The sequence below is a fragment of the Ambystoma mexicanum genome, chromosome 4p (genome assembly GCF_040938575.1).
Source record: "Ambystoma mexicanum isolate Mex_15411 chromosome 4p, UKY_AmexF1_1, whole genome shotgun sequence".
NCBI classification, from domain to species: domain Eukaryota; kingdom Metazoa; phylum Chordata; class Amphibia; order Caudata; family Ambystomatidae; genus Ambystoma; species Ambystoma mexicanum.
In genome coordinates, this window is record NC_090927.1 from 812,348,930 (window position 1) to 812,372,832 (window position 23,903).

A 23,903-nucleotide genomic window follows, 5' to 3' on the forward strand; every position below is an offset into this window, starting at 1 on the left:
CAAATGTAAAACTTTCTTTGGAAATCATGTTGTTGGTGGGAGCAAATGAAGATTTTCAATGGAATAAGGTATTGGCTATTTCAAGATCCGGATTCAATTGGCCTTCAAAGAAGTCATGTAACTGAATCTTCCGAAGAAATTGTCTTAATTCGATTTCACAATGCATTTTACAGCCGCTGGATATGGGTACAAAGGATAGGCCTAGTTGTAAGACCGCTTCTTCATCCTTCGTCAAAACTGCGAAATTTTGAAAACTGAAGAGCATGCCTTTATCTCCAATGTGCTCTGTTCCTGGTTTCCATTCCATGTAATTGGTTCGGCAGTGGTGTTGCTATTGGCGGCAGCAGTATTGTATCTGCCTGGGACGGCATTAGCAAAAAGTGTTGGAATTCCCCGCCTCTTCTTGGTCTCCACTGGCCTCTCCCTGAAGAAGGGGCATCTGAAATGTCTGCGTCTTTATATTCCTCCTTCCCAAAATTGGTCTTGATCCACGTCCAATCCTGAGGACGAATCAGAGAACTCAACCCATTTTTTTCTTGTGTTGTCCCATGTTGTGCCTTTCTGGCACTTAGAGGCGGTCCATTGGGCTGGGCCCGTGTAGTCTGCCTGTAAATAGACATATACTTTCTGTATGTTGAAATTCGCGAAATCTTTTTTTAGTATATCCATTTACGGTTGGTCAAGATTTGTATGAATTCATCTTATTGGTTTTGGATAACTTCAAGTTTTTCTTACGCTTTTTGAATAGTTCCATTGTTCAGGAAGATCAGTTCTTCCTCGTTAAGTTCCTCCTTTATTTTAGCACTAGCCTTTAGTGCCATGTTAATAGTCAAACAATCCAATCGCGACTGCATTTTGTAGCGGCGTGTGAGAAAGCAGCTTTATATTCATCGTCATCTAAAAATAGGCAAGACTCATTCTTGACTTGCATTCCAAGAGGAATAACGTTTCCTCTGAGGTATTCCTTCAGAAGATGACTATGCATTAGTGTCTGAAAGTGTTTCTTTTTGAGTTTAAGTAAAGAATCACTGTTGATTTTGGTGGGATCTGACATATCAGAGGGCTTGATATTGAAGAACGAGGGGCAGCTGATGACCTACGCTAATTGCTCCTCAGTGAAGAATTAGACTTTCATGGTAGACAATGGTCAGTGTGGCTAGGGACTTAGGGAGGGAAACATAATTTAAGTGGGTCAAATAGGAAGGTGTGGTGCATATCACTCAGCCCAACTGGCTCAAACTCAAAATGGTAACATATGGCAATTCAAATGTAACAGAAATTACAGTTATATTCACCATAAATCTAGTAACTGTGTATCCTTTTAACATGGCTAGGTTCCTCTTCCCCAGAGTCAAAGCTAGATTTTCAATCAAAGGTTCAAATTAGAAAGTTCCTTGTTGTAGCCAAGTTTTGATCATAAAGTCCTTCTGACTCCGAAAGTCTTTCACTTGGACTTTAACAAAGGTTTAACCAAATGAAAAGTCATTTCTTCACACATAGATACAAAAGTTCAACACAGCGTCTTCTCCTTAAGGAAACCAGAATACTCTCACAATTCTTCTGTATCAACAGTAATGTTTTGCCAGGATGATTCTGCAAACAATTTAGTAAACACTTTAGTGGTCTTGCCACTTCTTCTTCAGAACATTGAACCACAGTGCTGATTTCTTCCTGGTCCACTAACCTGCCAGGAGTACCACTAAAAGGTCCCTATCCTGGTATACTCTCCTGCCAGGACAAAATCTCCTAACACTACTACAAGTACTCAGTGGTGAATTTACTTCAAACCTTTTTAGGAAAGCCTTCAACTTTCAACAACATTGAAATTCACAACTTCTTTTTTGAAAACACGATAGGCATTGGTGCTGTTTATTCCACTATTGGGTTTGCCACTGGCAATGCAGGTTATGCTCCTCTCCTCCTTGATACACCTTTATCAGGAGGGCCTCCCTCCTGCCACTCTTGTTTCCCACTTTCCCATCAGGTAAATACTGTCAATGCTTCTTTATTACAATTGTCCCTTTTTGGCTTTGGCAGTGCTTGTTGATATCTTGTTTAACTATTTCGTCTTCCTCACTCTGGCAATAATGGTGACAATCTTTCTGACATGTTCTCTTGTCTAGATTATGAGCTGTTTAAAGTATTACCCTCTCATTACTTTGGTAATGGGGTTGATGGTCAGCTTGCTTCAGTATTGCCTCCTCTTTACTTTGGTAATAGTATTGGCTTTGATAGTATTGATTGTAACCTTTTCTTCCTTGCCTTTTGTAAAAGTTGTTATTATGCCAATAAGAATTCTTTACATTCGTTCGGCAATAAAAATAATCATTAGTGGCCAGCAGTCGATTACGGAGCATACCGGGATTACCCGACAAAGGTAAACTCACCGGTTTCTGTAATTGGTTCTGCTCGATCTGCTACCACTCTTCGGTCTGTCGTCTCGACTGTCTCTTACACAGCAGGTTGCTTCTGGTTTCCAATGGCCTTCTCTGACCAGGAAAGGAGCTTTGCTTTCCCGCCAGGTGCTCACCAGCCACCGGGACACAGCATGCCAACAGGAGAGCCTCTTTCTCCAGGGGGAAAGCCTTCCACAACAACGCTTCCCACTGTGCAGTCTCTACATTCGAGGCCTTTAACTTTGGAGACCCCCTCAGGACCAACATCCGCATTAAAGGTAGCAGCGTCTTAGTCGTTGCCCTCTCCTTCCACTGCAACTGCTGCTGATGACAACTACTCCACCTCCTTGCTGTTCTTTTGGCCTGCACATGAGGAGGTCTTATATATCGACAGGTCCTGCTCAGGTGTGGGTCATTAGAACCACCAGACTGAACCTTGCAGTTTAGTGCCTCTTTGTCCCTCTTCCTCATCCCAGAACTTTGAGCATTGTGGGACTTGAAGGCCCTTGATGTTCAGATTACCTTTTCCTTTAAAGGTTTCAATTATACAATAGGCCATTAAGATTTTAGGGTATCTAAGAAAGTTAGTGAAGGGGTTCTCCTGGTCCTCCTAGCCTGATTCCCCCCTCATGTGATCCTCCCACAGAACAACAAACCCAGGATCAGATTCAGGAAGCGCCTGCCTTTCCCTGGCCACATGAGAAGGGTGCCAGGCCTGGTTTTCTGGGAGAATCATCTTAGATTCATCACAGTATGGAGCCACCACTGGTGGGCCATGTGAAGACTCCTTGGATGTTGTCACTTCTCCCGGAGAGGGAGCCCCTTCCCATGAGGCCAGGGAGGTGATGAGTCTGCTGCCCAATAGCTCACTTTGCGGTGGTAGTCAGCGGGAGGATCTCATGTGGTGAGACTCCCCCTCTAGGGACAAAGACGAACATCCAAGGGAGACACAGTATAATAACCCTCACCCCCCACTCTATACACCTCCCCACCTTGTAAATCCCAGTCCTATACCAATTCAACCCATGTACTTATGTAGATCCAGAGACTTGACTTCTATTGAGACGAGGAAGACCATGGACTACCCAAGGGAGAGTAATAATAGAAGTACTGGGATGAGGAGGAGGCACAGAGGAATAACGATCGAAAGGCCAAAGACACTGAAAAAGGACTTAGTATATCATGCCTACCAGCAGATAGACGAAGGATTTCATGAAGAGAGCCAGTCAACCAGCAGGAGAGGCAGCACAGCCCAGGAAGGTCAACGTGCAACGCCAAGAAAGCCAGGAGCGACCCATTCCCCATGCCAGGAGAATGCCATGGCCGCCTACAATATCCGGCTGCACAGCCTCTCAGGCTCACTGAAAGCAGAGGAGAGCATTGCAAATGAAGACCCTCTGCCCTGCAGAGATCCCACAGAGAGCTCCAGAGAAACAGGCAACGGAAGTGGAAGAAAGTCTGGATGGGGACCACCTGTGAGAGCCATAGTCAAAAGTGAGAAAGAAGATGCATCAGGAATCATATTCCTCGGCACAGTGGTTGGTCACAAACCACTCCCAAAGTAAATTGTGAAAGAGAGCAAGTTGGAAGTTGTTTTCTTCGATGAACCAGGTCTGCCAAAACCAAGTCATAGAGAAGTACGAGTCTGGGACCCACCCCCACAAGAAAAGGTTATGCACCCCTCTTTGTGTCTTAGTACTTGGCAGGGGAGTACACCAAGTACAGCTGGAGAAAGAAGAGAAACCAAGGTCAGGGACCCATATCACAGTAGGGTCTTTGCTAAGAAAGGCCAGGGGAAGATAGTTGTTCCCCCTGGTGTTGTGAACTTTGAAATAGAACCTGAAAAAGGCCAGGGGGAGGGAGTTATTCACCCTGGTGTTGGGAACTGTGAAATCTAGTGTTGTGAACTGTGAACTAGAGCCTAGAAAGGAGGGGAGCCATGGCAAACATCCCACAAGGAGGATCAAAGCAGGAACCCTGGAGAAGAGTCATTCCCCCCTGGGATATAAAGTCTTGAACTTTGTGATGCAGATTGTTGGAGTAACTGCATCCTTTTTTGTTTATAAAGTGCTGTGTTCAGGTGAAGGGAGCCATTCCCCCTGCCAGAGAACTTTCAGCCAGAACTGTGCCTTCCATTCCAGGAGGAGGAAGTCATTCTTTTGGACCAAGAACTTTGGTACAACTGTTTAGTTTAGTTACAAGTGTAAGGGGCATGTATAGGGACATTTTAACACAAAACGGTGGACTCTTTAAGGTGATAAGACATCCTGACAGATTCATTAGTACTTTAGTTGAGACAGGGAAACCCCTCATAGATGTAGGGAGAGGTAGGTTTTCTCTTTTATTGTAATTGCAAATAAGTCTATAGAAAACACTATGCCACCTGTGTGTCAGTCTCCTCCTTCTGCACCCTTACAGCCGCTAGTGCAGGATAAAACAATATTGAGCCTTAAGTGCAACGACTACTAAAGTGCACCGAACATGTGCCAGCCAATGCTTATTGAGGCTTTGGAGAAACAAACGCCTTAAGATTACAAACATCCCACTAGCCAGCAACTTGAGGCTCTGACTGCTAAAATGCTTGATGTTGATTTGCTGTGAAAAAGTGTGGGAATATGTCCCTTCTCCCCAGCGGGGAGTCCCCCTGTAGACCTCATTACACGGAAGGCGATAGGGGATTACCGGCACCGGTACGGGCACCAGTGCCGGTAATCCCCACCGCCCTACTACGAGGTCCCTCAGCGGGTCCCGTACTTAACGTGTGGTCAGACCACACATTAAGGACGGGACCCGCTGAGGGACTTCAGTGCTTCATGGACTTTATTTGCTCCTTCCCCATTCCCATTGACCCTATGGGGGCTCAAATGGGAATGGGGAATGGTTCCCGGAATGGGGACTTACCGGTCCCGCAAAGGTTGGAGTAGGCCGGTAAGTCCCTATTCCGGGAACCCGGCCTCCGACGGCGGTAAGGGGGTAGCCATGGCGCTAATAGTGCCATGGCTACCGCTTTCCGTGTAATGAGGCCCAATGTATTTTTTCTCCTTTAATAGCCAATCATTCTTGCAGTACTGTGTTTTGCGACTCACCAGTGGTGGACAATTCCCCCAAACTTGGCATATTGAAGTTGAGATCTTGAGAAAATTCATCACTCAATTGCATTGAAGCTTAAGCCTCTGTTGGTTCAGGCTGTGGTATTTCCACATTAATTGGAGAAACAGGTAACATTGAATGTTTGGTGGGTGGACATTTTTAGAGGATGTAGACCGTGTCAAAGAGTCTGCAAGCAATTGCAATGCATCTTCATTGTCTTCAGTTTCATCTGGGCGATTTTCATCAAAGTAGCAATGGTTCATGGTAACTTTCTATGGTTCGCAGGAGAGATTCCATTCATCTTCCAGTCACTGGACATATGTATCACGAGTCTGGATATTGGCTGGACCATGCTGTGCCTCAAATAGTAGTTCATTGTGAAATACGTTTACGAAGGGACATCTTTGGTTTCAGTTGTTGTCTGAGTTTTTAAACTCCTCTTCCTTCTGGGCCCCTAACAGATGTATAGAAAAACATGGACCGTGTATAGCACACATACAGAAGATACGATTTTCCAACATAAAAACATAATATGACTAAAACATCTGCTGAAAAAATAACGTTTTTATATGGTTTAGATCAAGCAAATTTATTTTTTAGTCAAACAAACATATGTACATATCTACAAACAGAAACAACTTAACGGACTTCAAAACATTCCAACATTATAAAAATGTAATCCCAATGGTCTATGTAATCCCAATCTTTTGTCTCCTGCTCAGTTATAATTAAGCAATAATGTGATAATTTCTCCTCACTCCCTTTTTCACCTGGAGGAGGCAATAACTCGGCCGGATTCAAAGAGCAACATCTCTTAATTTGGATATGTGGTGCAAATAGGATCAGTTCGTACCTTGTTAGTCGGGCGGATGTGAAATGTTGCATCTGCGTTCTATTTAAATGAACGTCTACTGTATGGAGTACCATCATGGTTAAAGAGCGACCTAAAACCATCCCCTTGGTTTGTTTTACTGACGCAGCAGCAGCAGCAACTGCTTGCAAGCAACGTGGCAAAGCACATGCAACAGGATCCAATGTGGAAGAAAAATAACCGCATGGTCTATCTTTGCCCCCGTGCTCCTGAGTCAAAACAGCCAAAGTACATCCAGCGCTTTCATGTACAAACAACATAAAACACTTCTCATAATTTGGCGTGCCCAAAATCGGAACTGAACATAACGCAGCTCTGAGCAGGTCAAAAGCAATCTGACACTCCATGTTCCATGGCAAAGGTAAGGTAACATCCTTCCTTGTCAGTGCCACTATGGGTTTCACATTATTTCAGCCGTATGTACATTTTTTCAGCTTCTTGTTTTGAATAAGTCTAAAACTTTATTGTCATCTGAGCTGTAATTCAAATTTACTCAGCCTTTTTCTACACTTTGGTGTGAATTTGCCACATAAAAAGGCCAAAGATACTAGCCCTATTTAGGCTAGGGACAGTTAGCTAGAGTCCGTTACATGACCTATCCTGCACATCTAGCCCTACAGACAGACCTAGGCTGCTGTCACATTGAGCGTTATCTGTTCAATTCAGCTTCTCTGGTTATTTTCTTCTCAAAGCTATATGTATTCCACTTTCAAACATCCTACATTGTTATCATTTACTGCCCACATACAAGTCGGTACTTTACTTAATTCAGTCGGTAATGGCAGAGACACAAATTGCGATACAGTAGTTTGTTGTGGCAAAATTGTCACATACACTCCATCAGGAGAACAATAAATGACTGCATTCAATTTCTTCAATAAGTTCAACCCCAACAAATTCTCGCCGCAGTTTGTAGTCAAAAGAAATGGACAAGATTCAATGAATGGACCTAATGTGATTGGCACTGGCTGTGAAACTGGACTAATTACTGGTGTACCTGAGAACCCTACTGAAACATTGCCATGCCCTGAAAGTGGTATATTTGGAACCCGCTGATGGTTGTAACGCTCACCTGGTTCCCCCGGAGGCGCGGGTCTTGATCTGGCGAGGATACTGTCTTCAGTGTTAGGCGCAGGGTTCGTTTTGCTCCCGGACTGGGCCCCCTTCCCACCGACAGTTTAAGCTGAAGAGAGAGATGTCTGCAAGGGTAAACCAAGGTATTAGTGTTTGGAAGGTTCGGAGAGTTCCTAGCCCCTCTCGCCCTTTCTTTCCCCGTGGAACTGGGTTGATATTGCGCTTACCTTATATAGGTAAATGCCGGGCTCTCCATCCTGCGTCTTATGCAGGGGCGCTGGATCCAGTTACTTCACTGGATGCGAGCTCTGCCTCTTGATAGCAGAGGATTTGCCGAGAGCGAAGACGCCGTTAATGCACGAGCGTGCCTTGCAAGTATTAAAGTTCCTTTTGCTTTGTTTTCTTCTCTTTCAAAAGTCTTAAGTCTGTAAAGTCTATGTCTTTCCCTTTTCAGATGCTGTGACGATGAAGATTATCCTTCTAATGGCACGTAAGTAGAAAGACTGCACTAGCGCTGGAGAATGCTCCGTAATGTCTCTTTAGTCTTTGCAGGTGCTGAGGTGCAGCGCGAACAGATTGAAAGCGAGCATAACACAGGTAAGCAGTCTTGTAACTAAGCGTTACTAACCGATGTATCTTGCCTTGCAGGTGCCGGAATGCAGCGCGAGCTGAGTTGGAACGGGCGTAACACAGGTAAGCAGAACTTGTAGTTGAATATTACTGACCGATGTTCTCTCTCTTCGCAGATGTCGGATGCCGGAAGAGAAAGGCAGAAAAAGGCGCCTTGGATGCTGCCGTTGGATTAGGTAAGTAGATTCACTGCCTTTACTTTAACCTAACCTGTGCCTTTGTTTTGCAGGAGCTGCCGAAGACTGAAGAAGACTGAAGATTGGATTCCAGCAGGTTATTTCGTGTTCACAGGATCTGGAGCTGGAGGTTTCCTGGAGCTGACACGGTGAGCGTCCTGCTGCAGATGCAGAATAACGCGAAGCACGTGAAACCAATCGGGTGTGGTTTAAATAGCCTTCTGTAGTGCTTAGGCGTCTCCTTCCACGGCCCCACCCAGGTAAGAAAAGAGTTCCAGATTTCTAAAAGAGTTCCTGTGTTCTGCTTCCAGGGAGTGGCTCCTGCTCCACCCAGACAGAAAAAGTAGTTCCAGGCAGAGAAGGATCCGGAGACCAGTTAGCTGGTAAGTAAGCAGCATGGTCTGCTACAGGTAGGTCCACCAAGCACTCTTATCCAATATGAGCCCGGCGCTTCCTGTGCCGGGACCAGTCACCATCATGAGCCTGGCGCCACTGGCGCCAGGACAAGGTCCAGAGGGTTTCGTATAGGAACTGGCTGGTTCCTGGGATCAGAGTCATGGGCCTGCTTCCAAGGTCGTGGGGCAAGTCCTGACCCCTTGGAAGCAGGGATCATGACAGCACCCCCCCTCAAGGCCCCTCCCAAGGTTGACTTCTCCGGAGGTCTTGGTTTGTTAGGAAATGTCCGATGAAATTTCTTGATTAGTCGGGGAGCGTGTACATGTTCTGCAGGTTCCCAAGATCTTTCTTGGGGGCCGTAGCCTTTCCAGTCAATCAGGTAGTGTAGTTTTGATTTGGAGATCTTGGAATCCAGGATATTTTTGATTTCAAACTCAAGTTCTCCGTCAACTAGGATAGGTTCAGGAGATTTAGTCAATCGGGTTTCTGGTTGAACAGGTTTTAGTAGTGAAACATGGAAGACTGTGTGCATTTTCATGCGAGGGGGTAAATCCAACTTGACCGCTACTGGATTTATTATGGCAGTAACAGAGTAGGGTCCCAGGTATCTTGGGTTAAAGGTGCGTGGTCCCTTTAGGGGTAAATATTTGGTGGATAACCAGACTTGATCTCCTATTTGGTATTGAGGGGCTTCCTTTCGATGTTGATCTGCTCCTTTCTTGTATTGTTCCTTGGCCCTTTGAAGGTGGGTAGTAGCTTCCTTGAAGGCTTGGGTGATGGTTGAATGTAGGTGGTCAACTGCTGGTGTTCCAAGATCCTGAGGTGGATCCAGGTTAGAGGTTCGAGGATGATTACCATACAAAAGAAAAAACGGGGTCTTTCCGGTTCCAGAGTGGACTGAGTTATTGTAAGCGTACTCGGCTATCCAAAGGATGTCCTTCCAAGTTCCTCCTGTCTGTTGCAGCATGCAGCGTAGGTACTGTTCTAAAGTCTGATTGGTCCTTTCGGTCTGACCATCGGTTTGTGGGTGGTGACTGGTGGAAAGCCTCACATCAATTTGAGCTAACCGACAGCAACTCCGCCAGAAGTGGGAGATGAATTGACTTCCTCTGTCTGAGATTAAAACTGAAGGAAAGCCGTGCAACCGAACGATGTTTTCAAGAAATTCTCGAGCCAGGATTGCTGCTGACGGTAACCCCTTTAGTGGGATGAAATGTGCCATTTTTGAAAATAAGTCTACGATTACCAGGATTGTATTGTATCCGGAACAGGGAGGTAAGTCGGTGATAAAGTCCATGGAAAGGGTGTGCCAGGGATGAGGTGGAATTTCAAGTGGTTGTAAGAGGCCTGCTGGTTTTTCCTTAGGACTCTTGTTCTGGGCGCACACTCCACAGGACATGACAAAGTTTCTGATGTCTTTTCTCCAAGATGGCCACCAAAAGTGACGCTTGACCTTTTCCGAGGTCTTGGCCATACCCGAGTGTCCTTCCATTAAGGAGTCGTGATAACAAGAGATGACTTGAGTTTGTAAGCTGGTACAGGGTAGATAAAGTCGTTCCTTGAAGTATAATAAGTCGTTCTTTACTGTGAAGTCTTCCCCCTGAAGTTGCCATTTTTGTATGTCCGTTGGAGTTACAAGTTGTTTAACCTGGGTTTCAATTTCTTCAATGGATTGCATGCTGATCAAACCCAGGATTCTTTGTTCAGGAATAATAGGTACGAGCTCGGGGTTAACCATGTGTTCCTCTACTCCGATTCGAGAGAGGGCATCCGCTTTACCATTTTTATTGCCTGGTCGGTAGGTGATTATAAAATCAAATTCGGCAAAAAATAATGCCCAGCGAAGTTGTCTGGAGGATTGAGCTTTGGCTGATTTAAGATACTGTAGATTACGATGGTCAGTAATGACAGTGACTGTGTGTCGGGCTCCTAAGAGATAATGCCGCCAGGCCTTAAAGGCGGACTTAATAGCCAACAGTTCCTTATCGGTAATGGTGTAATTGATTTCTGGGGCTGATAATTTGCGAGACCAAAACGCCACGGGGTGCAACTGGTTGGTTTCTGGATCTCTTTGTGAAAGCACTGCTCCCATAGCAAGGCTGGAGGCATCGGTCTCTACGATGTAAGGTAGTTCCGGGCGGGGATGTTTTAAAATCGGGGCGGAGGTAAATTTAGTCTTTGGCTCCTGAAAGGCTTGTTCTGCCTCGGTAGACCATTCAAAACGTTTGTTTTTTCTGAGGAGAGCTGTAATGGGTTGGACCACCCGAGAAAAGTCTGGAATAAACCTGCGATAGAAGTTGGCGAAGCCCAACATACTTTGAACCCCTTTTACAGATGATGGTGAGGGCCACTTGATTATTGCATCTACTTTCCTCGAGTCCATGTGAACTCCGTTAGGTGACAAAATAAATCCCAGAAATTCGACCTCAGTAACATGAAAGACGCACTTCTCTGATTTTGCAAAAAGTTTGTGTTTGCGGAGCCTCTCCAGTACTGCGGTTACATGTTTTCGGTGTTCTGCCTCAGAGGACGAATAAACCAGAATGTCGTCAATGTATACAACTACACACACATCAATGAGTTCACGGAGCACGTCATTCATAAAGAACTGGAATGCGGCCGGTGCGTTACACAACCCGAAGGGCATCACTTGATACTCGAACAGTCCATACTTGGTACGAAAGGCCGTCTTCCATTCATCGCCCTCCTTTATTCGCACCAAATGGTAGGCTCCTCTGAGGTCTAACTTAGTATATATGCAGGCGTTTTTGACTTGGTCAAGTAGTTCTGGGATCAATGGCAATGGATACCTGTTCTTAATTGTAATCTGGTTCAGGGCACGGTAGTCTATACACGTTCTTAAGTCTCCCTCCTTTTTTGGCACGAAGAACAGAGCTGAGGAGGCCGGGGACTTCGAAGGACGGATGAATCCGTTAGCCAGGTACTGGTCCAAATATTGCCTTAGGTGGAGATTTTCAGGTTCAGTAAGGGCATAAATCCGACTGCACGGAGGAGTGGATCCGGGAATCAGGTCTATCTGACAGTCGTATGATCTGTGGGGAGGCAAAGAATTAGCTTGGTCCTTCCGAAAGACATCTTGGAATTCCTGGTATTCAGGAGGCAGTTGCGGACTCTCAGAAACAGTTGCAGCTAGTTTGGTGGAGAGCTGAGGGTAGCAGGTAGAAGCGCATTCTGGAAACCGGATTGTCTTTGCTCGCCAATCAATTTGAGGGTTGTGTTTCTCCAACCAAGGAACTCCCAAGATGACTTGAAACTGAGGGGCCTTGATCACATCAAACACGATCTTCTCTTGATGCCCATCTTGGCTTACTAACGTTACTTCCATGGTGGTGTGAGTTACGGGTCCGGAAGCTATTTCCGTCCCATCCACGGTGGTAATGACGTCTTTCACCGTCTTTGGACAAAGAGATAGATTCATCCTGGCGGCCAGCTCACAGTCCAAGTAATTCCCGATTGCGCCACTATCAATGTATGCTTTAATGGCATGCATACGATTAGGTTGTTCAGGACTCACGAGGACCATGGGCATGATGAAATGCGAGGTCAAAGAACTGGTTTTAACGCTCGGCAAGCGGACCTCTACACTTGCCGGGCGAGGTCGTTTCCCGGCTCAGAATTCTCTGTACCTTTATCAGACGCCCCTACTATCTTCTTCTTGGGCTTCACTGGACAATCTCGAAGAAAGTGCCCTGAGTTTCCGCAATAGAGGCATAATTGCAGTTGTCTCCTCCTTTCCCTCTCCTTTTGGGTTAAAGGTCCTTTTACACCCCCTATTTGCATGGGTTCCACGGAATCAGTTCCTTTCGTAGAACTTTGCGGCCTTGAAAAAAGTCGGGTTTCAAATCTGGATCGATCGGCTTTCCGATCCTGTAGTCGATGATCCAATTGCACTACCAGATCGATATATTCGGAACAGTCTTGTGGAGGATTTACCACTTGAGCCAGAATGTCTTTTAATTCCCCACGCAGACCTCTGTAAAACAGTGTGATCCTCTTATCCTCCGACCATCCGGTTTCCACCACTAGTCTGTTAAATGATGCAATATAAGTCAGAAGATCTTGGTTGCCCTGTCGTAGTGAAAGAAGTTCATTGTCCAAGGCCTGTCCCTGATAGTGCCTTGCGAACAGTTTCTCCATACTGGCTTGGAAGTCCTGGAAGTTATGGAGAATGGGGTCATCTTGAGACACTAAAGGAACAGACCAATCTGTGGCACTGCCACTGAGATAAGAGAGCACGAAGGCCACTTTAGCCTGGTCCGTTGGAAAAGCGGCGGGTCTGCACAAAAAGTGCAAGCGACATTGATTGAAGAACACAGCAAACCTTTTTGAATCACCTGAAAAGCGTTCGGGCGGAGCCAAAGGTATATTTCCTGGTAGATTGATTTGTACCGGATTCGAGGAAGCTGGAGGAGCGTGGCCCCCACTTGGGGTTGGTAGAGGAGTTTGTCCAGCTTGGGCTTGCAGCAATTGTCTAGCCAAATCGTCTGTTCGCTCTTTGGAGACCACTAACTCCCTCCTTAGGGCATTTGTTTCCTGACGTGCAGCGTGTACTTCCGCCCTCAACTCCCCGAGTAATTGGGTCAACTGGTCTGTGTCTGAAGTTTCCATTGCGCCTGGGCGGGAATTTTGTGGTAAGGCTTCGCGTTCTGTAACGCTCACCTGGTTCCCCCGGAGGCGCGGGTCTTGATCTGGCGAGGATACTGTCTTCAGTGTTAGGCGCAGGGTTCGTTTTGCTCCCGGACTGGGCCCCCTTCCCACCGACAGTTTAAGCTGAAGAGAGAGATGTCTGCAAGGGTAAACCAAGGTATTAGTGTTTGGAAGGTTCAGAGAGTTCCTAGCCCCTCTCGCCCTTTCTTTCCCCGTGGAACTGGGTTGATATTGCGCTTACCTTATATAGGTAAATGCCGGGCTCTCCATCCTGCGTCTTATGCAGGGGCGCTGGATCCAGTTACTTCACTGGATGCGAGCTCTGCCTCTTGATAGCAGAGGATTTGCCGAGAGCGAAGACGCCGTTAATGCACGAGCGTGCCTTGCAAGTATTAAAGTTCCTTTTGCTTTGTTTTCTTCTCTTTCAAAAGTCTTAAGTCTGTAAAGTCTATGTCTTTCCCTTTTCAGATGCTGTGACGATGAAGATTATCCTTCTAATGGCACGTAAGTAGAAAGACTGCACTAGCGCTGGAGAATGCTCCGTAATGTCTCTTTAGTCTTTGCAGGTGCTGAGGTGCAGCGCGAACAGATTGAAAGCGAGCATAACACAGGTAAGCAGTCTTGTAACTAAGCGTTACTAACCGATGTATCTTGCCTTGCAGGTGCCGGAATGCAGCGCGAGCTGAGTTGGAACGGGCGTAACACAGGTAAGCAGAACTTGTAGTTGAATATTACTGACCGATGTTCTCTCTCTTTGCAGATGTCGGATGCCGGAAGAGAAAGGCAGAAAAAGGCGCCTTGGATGCTGCCGTTGGATTAGGTAAGTAGATTCACTGCCTTTACTTTAACCTAACCTGTGCCTTTGTTTTGCAGGAGCTGCCGAAGACTGAAGAAGACTGAAGATTGGATTCCAGCAGGTTATTTTGTGTTCACAGGATCTGGAGCTGGAGGTTTCCTGGAGCTGACACGGTGAGCGTCCTGCTGCAGATGCAGAATAACGCGAAGCACGTGAAACCAATCGGGTGTGGTTTAAATAGCCTTCTGTAGTGCTTAGGCGTCTCCTTCCACGGCCCCACCCAGGTAAGAAAAGAGTTGCAGATTTCTAAAAGAGTTCCTGTGTTCTGCTTCCAGGGAGTGGCTCCTGCTCCACCCAGACAGAAAAAGTAGTTCCAGGCAGAGAAGGATCCGGAGACCAGTTAGCTGGTAAGTAAGCAGCATGGTCTGCTACAGGTAGGTCCACCAAGCACTCTTATCCAATATGAGCCCGGCGCTTCCTGTGCCGGGACCAGTCATCATCATGAGCCTGGCGCCACTGGCGCCAGGACAAGGTCCAGAGGGTCCCTATAGGAACTGGCTGGTTCCTGGGATCAGAGTCATGGGCCTGCTTCCAAGGTCGTGGGGCAAGTCCTGACCCCTTGGAAGCAGGGATCATGACAATGGTCGATCGAACATTTCTGTGCACCTGTGTCCACTAGAAAAATATGCTCCCTATTCCCAACCTTCATTTCTACATAGGGCCCTTTCTGATTAATGGGAATAGGCACTGGTTCCAAACCCTGCTTCGGGCTGACCTAAGGGAACAGTACATCATCAGATGTAACGTCTCCTGAGTAATATGCATTGGAGGGATTATCAAAAACATTTGCACCATTTATGGTGTTCTGTTGCTGATTCTGATTAACTTAATTATCCTGAAATTGTGGCTGCATCTGACTTCTGTTCTGGCCCGCTATTCCTGGATGACCTCTAAACGGTCTTCTTGAAATAGTCCCATTTCACCTCTGTAATTGTGGGCACTGTGCTCGCCAATGGCCTTCTTGTCTGCAATAGGCACATTGATTTATACCTATTGGACCCCCATGCATGTTGGACGATAATGCAAATTGGAATCTAGATGGTGCGTTTCCGCCGCCTCTATTACCTTTGGCTACCTGCTGTAGTAACACTCTTGTTTTCAAATCTCCTTTCTTCCTTATTTCCGTATCGTTTTCTGAATTTACTTGGTTTTCATAATATTGGGCCATGTGTAATACTTCATTTTGTGATTTTGCTTGCCATGAGCTTTCAGATGTCACTATCAATGTCTGAATCCACGGTAAAAATCCTCACACAAATTTATCAACAAATAATCTCTTTCCAGGTTCTGTACTTAGATCTTGACCACTAAAGTCTGCAAATACATCTTCAAACCGGTTAAAAAAATCTGTCTCTCCTTCCGATTTACCTTGTAAACAAGCAGTCAATTTATCCCAAACTATTCTCTTCTCAGGCACTAAAGTTTTCAATTTCGCTACTATCCATGAGGGCGAAGTTAGAATTACTTGCAGAGGTTTCTCTCCAGCCTTTAACTATCGACTCTAATCAAAGTTTCCCATGTATCGCCTAGCATCGGCGCATCATTTATACTTCTAATTTGTTTCCATAGATCAGCAGGAAGAATCACAGGGAACAATAAATCAATGTCACTCAGTGTAAAAACAGATGAATTCAAAACGGATTCAATTTCCTTATAAAAACCGGCAGGATTTTTCCTAATATCAGGGACCGTCTGTTTTATAGTGTTCACTTCTTGCCTAGAAAAGGGGACATGTACAAACTGTGCGATATAATGGGCTTCTATCGTTTGCGCTGGAGTTTGTCCTATGGCAGGAATTTCTACTTTCGGGACAAACGTGGGAGGCACCTCCCTCATAGGTAATTGCAAAGTAGGGGATTCTGAATATGAGCGTCTATTAAGCAACAAAGCCAAATCAAGGGAAAAAGCAGCAGTTCCAATGTCAGATGAAAATGTTCTTTTATAAATTGTCATTAAATCAGCAGTACAACAAACCTTCTTCTTCGTGCATTCATCCTGTAAATATTGCACCATAACCTGTAGCGCTTTTCTATGCATTTCTGGTGTATATTGACTAAACGTATCATGCACTTCAATCGGGGAAATAGCTACTCCGTAATCCATCTAAGCGACTCTCGCGTACAAATTCGCATCTCTTCACTAACAGGTTTCAACAGCTGAAGAAATTGTTTCTGGACATATGACATATGCGGTTCACGCTTATTCATTGTATCTTTATGCAATCGATCAAGTTCTCGCTTAAACACAAATATTCGGCCTACATGTTCTTGTATTTTCGCTGCATCTCGTGAGTAGGAATGGACAATCAAATCGCGCAACTCTTGCAGTACCACGGTATCAGTGAAATCACTCCATACATTAACAAGATAATCTCCCATATATTCTAACAATGCCTGTTGTTCACTAAGGCCTCTATGATCAGATATGGATCTTTGCACAGCCACTTCATCGCCATCATCTATATACGTCTCAGCCCACTGTTTCAGTTTGTCTTTTTGTTCCTTACTAATCGTACTACGAGTCAGTCTAATACTTCCTCTTTCAGGCCCCATTGATGTAGAACTGCCAGCTAAAGCACGTTACTTATGCTCTGTAGGAGATGGAGGAAATGATGTCATTGGCGCAGATGGGACGGCTACTGCAGGTGCAGATGCAAGCGTGGGAATAGCAACAGGAGGAAATACATAGGGAGGCGGTGCAACTGGGTCAGTACTTGGATGATAATTTCTTCGCTCATTCAGTATCTTATTTATCAACTCATCTGATGTATGCAAATCCTGTGAAGGATATATTTTCTGTATGTCTAATTGGAAGGCCCTATCCATGTTCCTAATGGCTTCTGTCTGCTTTTGTTGATCATGCACTAGCGCTTTCTCTGAATTTGACATACGTCTACGTGCGTGTTTCTCTCTACTTTTCAAGCGTTGATTCACATCCTTCCTCCAGTCCCTTTCAACATCGAAAGCTGCAGGCCTGGCCTTTTTCCGTAGCAATAATGATTCCAAATGCTCTATGCGCGCTAGTCCGAAGTTCCCGTTATTCGGCCACTGAAGGTCTGATACACTTCTGGTCTGCCTATGCGAAATCGCATTAAACCCTATTGCTCCAATACCATACTTAATGTACATTTCATATCCAGGCGACCCCTCGGGTGGCGCGGCCTGGCCAGTTTCCAGAGGCTGCCTACCGCAGTGAAAAAAATCTCACTAAGCAGGAAGACAATTTCCCAGGCATGGTTAACTCTTCCCTCTTTCAACTGGGCGTTTGTACTTGCAAGTGCAACACTCAACCAATATCAGGACGTTTAAGAATCAGGGCACGACTCACCTGATCAATCAATTCATCACTCAGGACGCAATTCGCCCATATACAGGCACAACCAAGAATCGTCATGACCACGTGTCTGGCACAATTTGCTTTGCTTCCAGGACCCTCGCCTTGATGCTCTCTGGGCGCTGCTCGTCGATCAGGGATCGGCCGTGTACAGATCTGCAGAGGAGTCTCTAATCACTTCTGCAGGGGCGCCCCGAACACCTTACAATCACGGTCCGACAGCTTCGTCCTTGACATGTCCTTGCCTTCAACGTACGCGATGGAGCATCACACGGAGGGTCCCTATTCGGGCGCCATTTTTGTAAGACCATATATGGAATAAAGGCACAATAACCATATACTAATGACACGCCAGTCGTGAGGTTCGTTTCCCAAACAAGTCTGGTTTATTTTCAGAGTAACTCAGTCGGCCGACCGGGTCTTAATGACTCACGACGTGTGTTCACAGACACCGTGAGAGGAGAGAGAGCGTCCATCGGTAAAGCAGTAATATATATACATAACACATCATCATTGTACAGCATTATTCGGCCCACCCATATACATGACATACAAGCTAGGGTTCAGTAATTGACAGTTATGCACATAAGTTCATTCAGTCTAAACATTTGGTATTTCTAGCCGAGGCTGCAGAGACAGCTTACTGTTTTGGAGAACACAGGGCACTGGCACCGGGAAGGATATCATGTTCTAGCAGGGAGACATTCCAACTAAGGTTATCTACTCGTTGCGCTCATGGGCTAAGGGTCAGACAGTTCTGAAGCAGAGAAAAGACCCTCTTTCGTGAAGGAGCACTGTTAGTTGCATATAATTCTTATTTAACTGCCTTCTACAACAGCGTTTGCGAGACAGGCTGGCACCTGTGTTGCTGATTAGTCGCGGCTTATGTACAGCTTCAAGGCTTTACAGAATAAGGAAAACAATGTATTTCTGCAGGGTTTCACATTCCTGTCTACGTTACCATTCAAAGTTCAAGCTGTGGCCTCGCACTGTGTGTGGATCTGAAGCACATAATATATTTGCAAAAGCGTTACATGAAAGAAAATGTCAGGTAATTACAAAATGGACTCCCAATGATCACATTCAGGTTTCATGGTCTGCAATGTTTGTCACATGATGCAATTCGCTTATGGCCAACATACTATTCATACTATTCGGGCTGTACAATTGCATTACGGTTTTACATAGCAACTTCGAACTGTGGGACACGTTTTCATAGGTGACTGAGAAAATCTTATGGCCACGTACGACCCTGTTCATAGGTGCCAATTGCCGTTGATACTAGGGAAGAGGATGGATGGGGACAAGGTGAGCGCAAAAGGGCCGGAACACTGCTCAATGGACAAAAACATATGTTGATTCCGGGGCGGTGTCTTGAAGACAGGGGTCTGACAGACACTGGGTCTGGCCATGTGGACAACGGATATCACAGAATCTGGGATGCATTCTTTGAGGATAGGCGCAGCCACATCAGCATGGTGTGAAGGCATGGGTACACAAGTAGGCAACTTGTTGGAATAGGAGGTTGGAAATCACATTGTTTCACAAGATATGTAAGACCAGAGCTAATTTAAGCAAAATATTTTAACAGATAAGAGAAACCCTGCAAATATGAATATATTGTGGGACATTCCTTTCTGGGTAGCAGAGGAAAGTGGACCAAAGAGACAAGAAGCAAACTAACATTCAACGATCACATGCTAGTGGGAGCATAGTCTATTCTGACCCAGAGCGTTGCCACAAAAATGGAACAAACCTATCAATAAATGGGGTGGAATTATTCCATACAAGCATTTTAAACATACTAGCAACAAGGGGATGCAAATAGAGCTGTCAGCGAGCAAGAGTCTTTTGGGTGAACCTGAGTGGCCCTGGACCCACTGAGGTGTGGTGGCATGGGCCTGGAAGGAAGCTGACAGCAAGCACAAGATTGCTCACCAGGCAAGATACAGGTCCCAAACACACAGACCTGAGAACCCACAATGGGGGCACTCAGTGAGCTAAGGAGGGCCAGTTCCTGTTTCCTGGTCCAAGTGCCCAAAAAGTACAGAACTATGATAACGCTGCACACCTGTTTATTTGTGAAACAAACACAGTAATCATGTTTGGTTTATTATTATGTTTAATAAAAGCCACATACTTTCATTGTCAACACAAAAACAAAGTCCCCATCCTCCCAGCCCCCTTGCGAGTGCATGGCCACAGGTGCGAACTGCCATTGATACTGGAGGGGGGGTGGATGGGCATGAGGTGAGTACAAAAGGCCTGGAACAATGCTGAAGGGACACAAACGTATGTGGATTGGGGGGCGGGGTCTTGAAGAGGGGAGTCTGGAGAAACTGGGTCTGGGGGGGCCATGTGAACAATAGTCACTGTGTGGAAGATCCCTTTGAAGTGTACATGCTGTTTGGCACGTTGAGTGTTCCCACCAAAGCAGCCCCCTTGCCAGCGCCAGGCCACGGGTCCAAACTTCCATTGATACTGAAGGGGGGATGGATGGGCATGAGGTGAGCGCAAAAGGCCCAGAACACTGCTGAAGGGACACAAACGTATGTTGATTGCTGGGTGGGGGGTAGGTCTTGAAAAGGGGAGTCTGGAGGTACCCCTTTGAGTTATACATGGTGTTTGGCACATTGATTGCTCCCACCCACCCACTACTGGAGGGGGGCTACTGGAGGGGGGATAGATGGGGACGAGGTGAGCGCAAAGGGCACCAACCATTCTTTCATGACCCTCATAGGAAATTGGGCGTGTTCTTGACTCACTGAAAAATTCTAGCAACTATTTGTATATGCTCATTTGTATTTTATTTAGTTTGGTGATGTTGATGGCACAAAAAAACGACACGTTGTATACTTGAGGTTGTGGCGCAGTGTTTGAAAATCCCCTGTACTGTCTGCTGTCACTGGGGAATTTGGCTCGAACGACACAGGCGGGTATTACTCGTCGAATGCAGAATCCAAGCCTCCCATGAAGCCACCATGTGAACGAACGGTAGGCCACCAGCCTGTACCACCTGTCAAAGAGAAACATAAATATTTTTATTGAATGAACCAGATAAGTGTACCACCTTACTTGAAAATGCATCCTAAATTCGATGGCATAGTTGCCCTTAGAAAAGGAACTTTCTGGAAAAATGTACTTGGACTTTGAAGTATCGACACATTATAAAAGTGAACACACATTTGAGCCAGAACGGTTTGGGCCTTAGAGAAATATTGTTTTTTAGTCGAAAGTGAAAGACACATAAGCGATGAACACTCTGATTTGCAATAAGTGCGAGAAATGTATTACAGACTAAATTCATTTGTCAGTGATCGATCAAAGTTACATCAATGTAGAAAAACAACTTGAAATCTTAGTCGTCTCAGTGGTCAAAATTACATCACATCTAGAGTATACTTACTCGTTACTTGGATTGCGAGGGCGAACTGTTGCGCGAAGTTTGTGCATAAACACCATCATAATCCTCAACATGGACCTTGTAAGGCAGGCTGCCCTGAAGTCATGAAGCTCGGTAACGCATAGTAGTGAGGTGCCTTCTTCGGCTATGTAGGCCAAGCAGCCAGAGTTTTCTTGGCAGCGGCAGTTCCCCGCCTCGGTTGTTATGACCTTACAACGATTGCAAGTACGCCAGGTGGAAAAGTCTTTCATGCGACTAGGCTTAGGCGATTCATCTTCCCCAACTATCGTCCGTTTCCTCTTCTTTCTCATTCTCTTTCAATTAGTTTCTCTTCAGAATATTCTGTCTCCTACTGGTAGGGCTGTATTGTTGCCCTAGTTCCTGAAAATAGAATAAGTACAAAATCCATAGTCAGAAAAATAAAAACGTTTTTGTTTGTATGTAGCAACTACTGGTAAAGAAGGAGAAGAAAATACATTGCAATGTTAGAAATACTCATAGAGCAAATAAATGCACAATCGGCACAAACTTTGATATTTTGAAATTAAATAAGGTTTGGTGAAGCCATTGATAAATTACACAAATATTTAAAATACAAAGCAAGTAACAAGTTAAATCAGTTCTGCTAGTGTAAGTACCTGTTCGCAGGGCGTTGTACTAGGAAGGTAGCTGAACAGAGCAGAAACTAGTCACAGGCCATTGAAACTAAATACAGAGAGACGATTGAAAAAGCAACTGCAATGTTGTCTGCTCAGAAAGGGTCTGTTTATACTTGTTAAGGAAAGAGGTGCCCTGCCATTTCCATGGAGACATGTCAATAGTTTGAGCACAGAGAGCATTGCCACAAGAGGTCCATTGGCATTGTGAAAAGGGGTGCAAGCGTCTAGTGATGCCAGTTTGAGGGACGGGCGATCTGTATTCATGCTGCGAGGGCACTTGAACTTAGGGCGATGCATCAACGGATAAGATTAGCACAAGCTGGCAGCTCCAACCCGTTGTTTTCGCATGTGTAAAAGTGAGGAAAACTAAGGTAAGAGGCATATGAACATTTTTTAAGATCGATTACAGTATGCTTAAAAATACATGCCCAAAACGATCGGGACAACAACATTCCACAGCGAACATTCCCTTTAAGCAAGCACATCACATGTGCCCATGATGTTAATGTATTGTTGCTGTGGCCCTGCTTAATTGAATTATTTTTTTCCTGTAAGGGTTTGCAACGAGATCCAAAGGGAGCCTGCATGCATCTGCGTAGTTGGTGTGATTCTCTTCACCTTTGTACTCTCTATTGCTACTTTTCCCTGTTTGTAAATCTTCTATTCATAACGCAAATGTATGGAATCTCTCTTGATTACCCTAAGCTTCCAAGTAATGCTTCATTCACAAGGAAAAAGTGCACCATTTGTATTACAAGATGAAAGGTCCAAACAACATGCGAATCAAATAAATGTGCAGGATGTGGTTTTACAGTTTATTGTTTCTTTTTATAGGATACAGTGTTCGGTGGATAAAATGGAGTTGCTGGTTCAGAAGGCACATTCCAAGGCGCAGCTTGCACTGGAGATTTGCGAGCACACACGAGATGCTCGGCAGGTAGAGTTACATGAATTGCAAATGCTGTTCTGTGTGAAGTGTTGAGCGCAAAGGACGCATGCTTTCTGTAACATCTTCATTTTGTATTTGTTAGTTTTTGCGGGAGCTAGAAAGAACATCATGGGAGTGTGCCAGCTAATAATTGTGAACTTAGTGACATGTTCATGAAAGTCAAATTTTCTGTCTTTAGCACAAATTCTTCACCCTTATTATATGAAATATGAATTGTTTTATCTTTGATAAAATGTAGGTTTACGACACAATGTACAATCAAACTAACTTTATACAGGAGCACTATCCTCATACAGTGCACTCTATGTAGATACATTAATGTTTGCTTATAGGTTTGAGTTGGGAAACTATGTATTTCTATAATGCAAACATCCTACTTCATTGAATTTGTACTTTATCACGGACACTCCGTGACATTGATATATAGATGTATTAAATAATTATGTTGTACACCATGCCATCTACATGCTAGGTGGCAAGACTATTTGACTTATTCTTGTAACTAATAGAGGGATAGGGCACCCCTGAACTACACAGCAATCATCTCTAATGGAGCAAACATGATGTGTTCCATCAGTTTTGTATCTGAACCTTTTTTCTATTCTTTTTTATTGATTTTGCAGTTGAGCAAAGTCTCTACTTAACCACAGTGGAGATATTTTCGACAGTTATTTTGCTTCTTACATGGTATTTAAAGGATATTGTCTAACCTGTTTGGGACATTTCTTTGCTCGGCGTGCACCTACTATGCAACACACCGCAAACGCAGATGTACTGTCTCTTGGCATCTGTTCATAACTCTTGCGTTTGATTCCTCTAGCATTTGCTCAACAGATGGTTCTTGCAGACGTCTACTGGTCTAGTCATACCTGGCTCTGTTTGAGTGTACATTTCTTCAGTCTCAAAATGATACTTTGTATTGTGCAGCCATTGTTGATGGTGGGTTTCGGACCTTTCCACCAGGACTTGGCTACACAGCTGTGGGCTAACACCAGCAGGAACCCCACAAGTTTCCGTGGACCAGGTGACATACCCCCGCCCCTTGTGTGTCCTAGCAATCCGCCCGAGAGAACAATCTAATCTCTTCATCAGATATTTACCCAATTGTTTTAAATGCTTCACTCCAAAACCACCTGACATTGCTACAGTACAAGGCCAGGTCGGATGAAGTCCATGGATTCCTCTGCGTGCATCAGGTACAGTGTGGGGGTGACTTGGGGTAGTATTTGTGTAATTTTGCCAGGGTGTGGTACATTTCATGTATGCATTTAAAATGGATGATCTTATAGCTGACAATGAGCAAGACTGCCTTGGTCTGTTTACAGATATATCCCTGTTCCTCATCAGTGATCGCTCATTCTAACAAATATTCCCATGTTCTGCTGGCTGATTCTGCATTGCC

At 45.1% G+C, this 23,903-nt stretch overlaps 1 protein-coding gene across 5 annotated transcripts in view; it reads left to right on the forward strand.

The window, feature by feature from the left end:
• LOC138453478 (uncharacterized) overlaps positions 1-23,903 on the forward strand; it is a 1,096,265-nt gene that overhangs the window by 534,450 nt on the left and 537,912 nt on the right. For all 5 annotated transcript variants that reach the window (XM_069606374.1, XM_069606376.1, XM_069606373.1 and 2 more), the window contains one exon: positions 22,387-22,489. In XM_069606374.1, coding sequence (XP_069462475.1) covers positions 22,387-22,489 — 103 coding nt within the window. The remainder of the gene's footprint in view (positions 1-22,386; positions 22,490-23,903) is intronic.